The 8458-nt window shown below is 48.5% G+C and overlaps 1 protein-coding gene across 1 annotated transcript; it reads right to left on the bottom strand.

The window, feature by feature from the left end:
- Positions 1-5493: 5493 nt before the first annotated feature.
- LOC142076758 (uncharacterized) lies at positions 5494-8026 on the bottom strand (the record flags this gene model as incomplete). Its single annotated transcript, XM_075139135.1, has 2 exons — positions 5494-7777; positions 7896-8026. Coding segments are annotated over 2 exons (2194 nt in total), but the record flags the coding sequence as incomplete, so codon positions are not given.
- Positions 8027-8458: the final 432 nt, after the last annotated feature.

The following is an 8458-nucleotide window of genomic DNA, read 5'->3' as shown; positions in this document are numbered from 1 at the left end:
ACCCCCCCTGCAACAGGTGCAGATGTGCAAGGACCCCCGTGCTATGGGGACTGGGATTGTTATAAAGAAGTCTGATTCACTGTGTTCTTCTCTCTGCAGAGCCTCGTTCCGCAGGAGCAGCTCTGCGCCAGCAGCTGGAGCCTCAGGCTGCAGGAGCTGACCCAGCCTGAACGTTCTGATAAATCTAACGCTGCAAACACAGAACTCACTGAATCCAGCAGATGGGAGCGGGACAAAGAAGAGAAGGACCAAGGAAACAATTCCTGGAATCACAGAAGGGTTTGGGTGGGAAGGGACCTCTAAAGCTCATCTAGTCCAACCCCTAGCCGTAAGTAGGGACACACTCACCTGGACCAGGTTGCTCAGAGCCCCATCCAGCCTGACCTTGAACGTGTCCAGGGATGGGGCATCCACCACCTCTCTGGGCAACCTGCGCCAGTATCTCACCGCCCTCACCGTAAAACATTTCTTCCTAATACCTAGTCTGAATGCCGCTGGCAGGCAGGCACAAGCTGACCCTCGATGGCAGAGAGAAAGATAAAGGAGCACTGTGTAGCAAAGAAAGACGGGAGGCTCTGACGGAACAAGAAAGATGGAAAGGGAGATAAAGTGCTACAAGGTGCTGTGGAAAACAAGGAAGGTCTCAGGAGGCATCGTGACTGTGAGAAGCGGGGTGTTGAGGGGGGCTGACGGATAGGCTTGGGGATGACAAGAAGGAACTCGGGTGATCATCTGAGCAGAATACAGATGGTCTAGGGTGGCCGGGGACTGAACACAGGAATCCTAGATAGTGCAGAGGAACCAATGAGTGCTCTACGGCTCAAAGTGCTACAAGATGGATGTGGAGCACAAAGGAAGTCTCAAGAGGCATCATAACCAGGAGAAAAAATGTCACGAGGCAGCCAGAGAGACAGAAAAAGGATTGGGGACATGCTGATTAAATCCAGAGGGAATTTGAACCGAGTAAACGTCATCAGAGGGCCAGAGAACAAAAGAGGCACAGCTAGAGGGAAGAGTGGACCCAAATGACTGGGCTGGGTCACAGATATGGACTCAAGAAGTCTTCTGAGGGAACAAGAGGGGTGCAAGGTCCACTACAAAGCTAAAAGTATACTAAGGGCAACCTCAAAGGCATCAATAGGCATCATGACACCATTAGAAGGGTCCTGATTGGGCCAGAGAGACCAAAGGCGGCTCAGGAACACAAGGAGGAAGTCTGGAGGGGATTTGAACAGAGTACAGATGTCCTCAGGAGGCCGGGGACCAAATGGAGGCACCCTGGATGGCAGACAGGATGATAAGAACGCTCCAAGGCACAAACAAACTCAAGGACAAGGTTTGGAGGTAATAAGAGGGGATCAAAGGTGGCTACAGAGCTAAAACAGGGCTGTGGGACATAAAGAAGGCTTCAGGAGCCACAGTGACCGGGAGCGGAGGGGTCATGAAAGGCTCGGAGGGATAAGAGAGATTGAAAGGGAGGTAAAGCCCTACCAAAATGCTGTGAAGCGCAAGGAAGGTCTCAAGAGGCACCCTAGATGGCATAGAGAAGAAAGAGAATGCTCATTTTTGGGAACAGAGATCTTGGGCGTAATTGCGACAAAAATAGTCCAAAGGGGCCTTACGGAGCTAAAAGTGGAACATCTTGGACCTCGGGAGGCATCATGATGGTAGCAGAGGGTTCTGAGAGGGACAGACAAAAGAAAGCTCGAGGACATGATGAAGAAGTCCAGAGGGGACCTGAAAAGACTACAGCTGTCCTCAGGGATCAGGGACTGAACAGAGGTATCCTAGCTAGCATAGAGGACAACCTGAGTGTTCTGGAGATGACAGATGGCATCAGGAAAGGTTCTCAGGGAGCAAGAAGGTTGCAAAGTGCGCTACAGAGCCAAAACACAGCTGTGGGGCACAAGGACAGTCTCAGGAGGCATGATGACGGGAAAAGGGTGCTGAGAGTGAAAGAGGGACAGAAGGTGGCTCTGGGACACAATGCAAAACTCAAGAAGGTGTTCCAGCAACGTACAGATGTCCTCAGGGGATGAGCGACTGAATGGAGACATCCTAGATAGCAGTGAATAAGGTGAGAGCGCTCTGGGGAACAGAGAAAGCCTGAGGAAGGGTTTTGTCTGAATAGGAGAGACACCAAGAGGGCTGCACAGCTCAAAGGGTGCCATGGGGCATGAGGACGGTCTTGGGAGGCGTCATGACAGGAACGAGAGGGCTCTGGGGGGCAAGGGGAACATGGACATAGAGACAAACAAAGGATTGCTGACACAGTGAGGTAGTCGGGAGGGGATCTGAACAGAGTACAGATGTCCTCAGGGGACTGGGGACCAAACGGAGGCATCCGACATGGCGGAGGGAAGGTAAGAGTGCTCTGGGACAAAATGAAAGCCTGAGGAAGAGTTGTCTCTGAATAAGAAAGATACAAAGCCTGCTGCAGAACTAAAGGTTGGTGCATGGAACACAAGGACGCTCACAGGAAGCATCGTGACAGCAATAGAGGGGTGCTGAGGTGGCCAGAGAGACAGAAGGCGGCTCGAGGGCACAAAGGTCTGAACAGAGTACAGATGTTGTGAGGGAGACGCTGACCCATTGGAGGCAAGCGAGATGGAGGAGAGGACAAAAAGACTGCTCTGAGGAAGAGGGACGCCCCGAGGAGATGTTCTGACAAACCGAGAGGGGTACAAATTACGCTCCAGCGATAAAAGCGTGCCGAGGAGACCCTCTAAAGCCTTGGGATGAACTGAGAGAAGAGGAAAAAAATAAAAGGCATAAAAAGAAAATTTACAAAGTGACAGGCTACAGGACAGATAAGAACAAATTAAAAAATTAACACAGTTAACTTGATAAAAGTAGACATTAAATAAAAATTTTAAAAACAACAGAGTATACGACAGACAGGAAAGAATTAAAAAGTAGCAATAGACAACTTGATAAAAGTAGACATAGAAAGAAAATTTCAAAAGCGATGGGGTACAGAACAGACAGGAAAAAAATTAAAAATAGGGACAGAAAACTAGATAAAAGTACACATAGAAACAAAAATTCAAAATTGAAGGCATTAAGAGAGGAAAAAATTAGAAGATAGGAAAAACAAACTAAATAAATGGACACATGGAAAGCAAATTTCAAAAGCAACATGACAGTGAGAACAGACAAGGAAGAACTAAAAACAGGGACAGGAACCAGATAAAAGCAGACAGAGAAATAGTATCATAAAAGGAACAGGATTAAGAAATTAAAGGAAGAAGTTAAAAAATAGGAAAAGCAAGCAAAATTTTAAAAAGAAAAAAAAATTGAAAAGCGACAATATACAGGACAGACAAAATGAATTAAAAATATAGACAGTGACCTGAACTGGATAAAAGTAAAAATAGAAAGAATGTAAAAGCAACAAGATACAGAACAAACAAACAATAAATAAAAAGTAGGGATAGACATCTTGATAAAAGTAGACATGGGAAGAATATTTACAAAGCGACAACAGGACAGAGGAAAAAGTACAAACAAGGACTAGATAAACAGAAACATAGCAAGAAAAATTAAAAAGCAATACAATACAGGACAGACAAGAAAGAATTAAAAAATAAAATGAACCACATAAAAGGAGACATAGAAAGAAAGCTTAAAAATCGACATCACTAAGGAAAGAGAAGAAAAAATTAAAAAATAAGGATAGAGTAAAAAAGACAGAAAAATAGAAAGTAAATTTCTAAAACAGCAGAGTACATGATAGAGGAAAAAAATAAAAAATAGAGATAGTGAGTTTGATAAGAGTAGACATAGAAAGAAATTTAATAAAATAATCAGGGTACAGAACAGAGAAGAAAAAAATGAAGAAATAAAGACAGTGAACTGCGTAAAAGTTTACACAGAAAGAAAGCTGAAATACTGGCATCATTAAAGGAAAGAGAAGAAAAATGAGAAAATAAGAATAGGGTGACACATAGAAAATTTAAAAAGCAGGACAAAGGGATAGAGAGAAAAAAAAATAGGGACAGGAAGAAAAGCAGAATAACCAAGAGAAGAAAAAAAAACAGAAAGGGAACTGCACAGAGATGGGCAGCAGGACAGAGAGATGGAGAAAGAAAAAACAGGAACGAGAACAGGGACAGAGGGATAGAGAGGCAAAGAGAGGGACGGGGACCAGGACAGTGGGATATAAATGGAGAGGGACGGGGAGCAGAACACAAGATTGCAGAGAAAGAGGTCCAGGGAAGTGGAAGGAATGACAGAGAGAAAAAGAAGGGGGCAGGGAGCAGATCAGAGAGCTGGAGGAAGAAAAGATGCTGCTGGGGAGCCGGACAGGATGACAGAGCCAAAAGAAATGAATAGGAAGCAGGGCAGCAGGATGCAGACAGCAAAAATAATTGTAGGCAACAGGACAGAGGGATTGACAGAGAACTAAGGGACAGGGAGCAGGACAGAGGAATGGAAGGAAAAAATATTGATGAGCAACAGGACAAAAGGATGCAGAGAAAAAGAAAGAGGGAAAAGGAAGGAGGGAGAGAGAGAGAGAAAGATGGGGATAGAGCATGGGACATGGAGAGACAAAAAGCAGGACAAGGAACAGCACAGAGGGACTCAGGGCAGGGTGGGGGGAACCAGATGCAGATAAAGACAAAGAGATGGAAAAGGAAAGAAAACAATGATGGGCTGCTGGACAGAGATGGAGGAAGAAAAACTAGGGCCAGAGGAGGGAAGAGAGAAAGGAAAAAAAGGACAGCTAGCTGGACAGGGGGATATAACTAGAAACAAGGAGACAGGCAGCGGGACAGAGGGATAAAGGCAGAATAACCAGGGAGAGGAAGCAGGACAGATGGACAGTGAGACCAAAAAAACGGGCAGGGAGCAGGACTGAAAGATGGAGAAAGAACCATTAGGGGCACAGGGGTAGAAAGAGGAAAATACAGGCTGGAGGAAGGACAGAGGGACAGAGAGAGAGTGACACAACCCGGACAGAGAGTGGGAGAAAGAAAAACCCGTGACAAGCACCAGGCCAGAGGCGGGGGCAAGGGGAAAGGAGTACAGGAGGAAGGAGAGACGGATACAGGAAACAAGCGAGGGACAGGGAGCAAGAAAATGGGATACAGAGAAAAAGAGAGGGATGGGGAGAAGGACACTGGAATAGAGAGGAAGCAAGAGCAACAGGGAGAATGACAGGGAGATGGAGCCAGAGGAAAAACAGGGACCAAAAGCAGGACAGAGAAATGGCAAAGGAAAATTAGGGATGGGGAGCAGGACAGAGGGGTGGAGAGACAACGAGGGACGCAAGGATAACAACAGAGAAAGAGGGAGGGAGAGAGGGAAGGAAGGATGAGGAGCAGCACAGCAGGATGGAGAAAGAAAGAGAGGGATGGGGAGCAGGGCAGAGAAATGGAGAAAGAAAATACAGTGATGGGGAGCAGGACAGGGGGCTAGAAAGAGAAAAATAAGACAAGAGAGAAGACCGAGGAGCAGAGAGAGAAAGAAAGGTCGAAAGAAAAGGTCAGAGAGGCAGCGAAATCAAGAAAAACAGGGACAAGGAGCCCTGCCAAGAGATGAAGCAAGAAAATGTAGGGTCGGTGAGCAGGACAGAGGGATAGAGAGACGGGGCGGGGGGAGGAGAGGAAGAACAAAGGAGCGACACAGATGGTGACAGGGCGCAGGACATACAAACAAAGAGAGAAAAAGGACAGGGAACAGGACAAAGGGATTGAGAAATAAAGAGAGGGTCAGATCTGTACAAAGAGAGCAAGAAGGGGGAAAAAAACCAGCAATGGGCTAGAGGACAGAGACAGAGGAAGAGAAAAAAGGGCCAGGGAGCAGGACAGAGGAGGAGAGAAAGGAAAAAGGGAGAGCTGGCTGAACAGGGAGGTATAGCAAGAAGCAACTGGACAGGCAGCAGGACAGAGAAATAAAGGCAGAAAAAACGGGGACACGAAGCAGGACAGAGGAAGAGTGAGAGGAAACAAGGGGCAGGGAGCAGGACAGAGGTGGAGAAAGAAGCATTGGAGCAGAAGGATAGAAAGAGAAAAAAGAAAGACAGCAAGAAGGATGGGGGATAGAGGGGAGAAAGAAGGACAAGGAGCAGGACACTGATTGTCAGAGAAAGACAGGGACAGGGAGCAAGACAAGGTGATACAGAGAGAGAAAAAAGGGACAGGGAGGCAGGACAAAGTGAAAGGCAGCCAAAAATAAGAGACAGGGAGCAGGACAGAGATGGAGGGGAAAAAGCCTACAATGGGCAGCAGGAGACAGGAAAGGAGAAGAAAAAAACTGCACTGGGCTGCAGGACAGAAATGGAGTGAGAAAAAACAGTGACAGGGAGGAGGATAGAGTGACAGAGAACAAAAAAAACAAAGAGGGAACAGGGCAGAGAAACCGGGGGAAAGGCAAGGAGAAGGACAAAGAATCGGGGGGGGACAGGAAGCAGGACAGGGAGATGGAACAAGAAAGGAAAAAAGGATGGGGAGGCAGAACAAACGGAAAGAGAAACAAGGACAGGGAGCAGGGCAAAGGGATGGAAGATGAAAAAATAGTGATGGGCTGCAGGATAGAGACGGAGGAATTAAAAAATACACACAGGGGGCATGACAGAATGACAGAGAGAGAAAAAAGGGACAGAGAGTAGAACAGCATTGGAGGAAAAAACCAACTATGATGGGCAGTGGGAGAGAGCTACAGAGAAAGAAAAAATACTGAGGAAGAGAGCAAGGAAAGAATGGAGAGCTAGCTGGACAGGAGGATACAGTAAGAAAGGATGGGAGAGGGCATGGGACAGAGAGAGAAAGACAGAAAAGATAGTGAGAGGAAGCAGGGCAGAGGGACAGCAAGAAAAAAAAGGTACAGGGATCTGCACAGAGATGGAGAAAAAAGCAGCAAAGACAGACGAGAAGAGACAGAAAGAGCAACGGGGAGCAGGGCAGAAAAAGAAAAATCAGGGCAGCAGCGTGATGAGGATGGAGGAAAAAATCTGGGATGGTCAACAGGACAGAGAGGAATATGAATATGGGTAGGGAGTGGGACAAAGGGATATAGCAAGAAACAACAGGACAGAAAGCAAGACAGAGCAACAGACAAGAATAATAACAAGAGAGAGAAAGACAGAGACCATGAGAAGCACAGGGGGTTAGAGAAAGAAAAAGAGGTATTAGGAGCCCTGCAGAGAGATGGAGAACAAAAAAAAAAAAAAGAGGCAGGGAGCAGCACAAAGGGTCAGAGAGAGTAAGAGACAAACAGGAAGAAGGACTGGGACAGTGAGATACACAATGAAAAAAAACAGTGATAGTAAGCAAGACAAAGGGATAGAGAAAGAGATGGAAAGAGAAAGAGAGAGAGGAAGGCAGGGACACGGCGCGGCATGTACAGGCGCGGAGAGGAAAAGAATGCAAGGGAACAGGCCAAAGAAATTGTTGGGGAAAAAAAGACGGATGCAGATCAGGACAAAGAGATGGAAAAGCAACGCAGTGATGCCTACAGGACAGAGACAGAGAATGAAAAAAAAAAAAGGGAGAGGGAGCAGGACACAAAAATAGAGAGAAGAGGAGAGGTACAGGGGAAGAGACAAAAAAGAAAAAAAACCTCACAAGAGCATGTGAAAGAGAGGGGGCCAGGAGAGAGGCAGGGAGGGCCCAGGATGCACAAGAGGGGAGACAGGGCCTCGAGGGCCCGGGACTCACCCTCACCGCAGCTCTCGCTCTTGGTGCTGCCAGGAGACTTTGACAGTTCAGACGCTTCTTTCTCCTTCTCTCCTCCCTTCCTCTTCTGCAACTCTGGTCGCTTGGCTGTCCTCCACCTAAGAGAATATATGGGTGTCTCACAGCTCTTACGAGATAAGGCTTCCTAGACAAGTATCCTTGCTCACTCATGCAATGGCTCGTGGCCGTACCGCGCTGTTGGTGATGCATACAAACCCTGCGGTCCGTGTTGGCAGCCTGGCCTGCTGTGCACTACAAAGGATGATCCTTCCTCAGCCGGAGAGGCAGGCTCTTTCTTGCCTGCAGCAGGAGACAGCTGCCAGCCAGATGGCCTTCGATTTCTTCTTCTTTACGTTTCTATGGCATCTCCAGCTTCAGCCGCGGCAGCTCCTGTCCACAGCCGGTAACACCGCTTTTCAAGGAGCAGCTGGAAGCCCGCAGGAAAACACACGAAACCGGCAACAGAACTAGACCACGTGCCGTGCCGCGGGGGCCGCGGCGGTAGGAAGGACTACACCTCGTCGCACACGCCTAAGAGCAGCCCGGCAGCCGAGTCCGCAAAAACTGCACCTGCCGGCACGCACTGGCAAACACGGCGCAGCCCCCTCCGCGCGGCTCCCCGCGGCGCCGGCTCCGACCCGCCGCGGCCCCCTCCGCGCGGCTCCCCGCGGCGCCGGCTCCGACCCGGCGCGGCCCGTCCGCGGCGCCGGCTCCGACCCGGCGCGGCCCGTCCGCGCGGCTCCCCGCGGCGCCGGCTCCGACCCGGCGCGGCCCGTCCG

This window comes from Calonectris borealis, unplaced genomic scaffold, assembly GCF_964195595.1.
Source record: "Calonectris borealis unplaced genomic scaffold, bCalBor7.hap1.2 HAP1_SCAFFOLD_111, whole genome shotgun sequence".
Taxonomy (NCBI): domain Eukaryota; kingdom Metazoa; phylum Chordata; class Aves; order Procellariiformes; family Procellariidae; genus Calonectris; species Calonectris borealis.
Note: the sequence above shows the minus strand (reverse complement) of the source record. Positions and strands in the feature narration are given on the sequence as shown.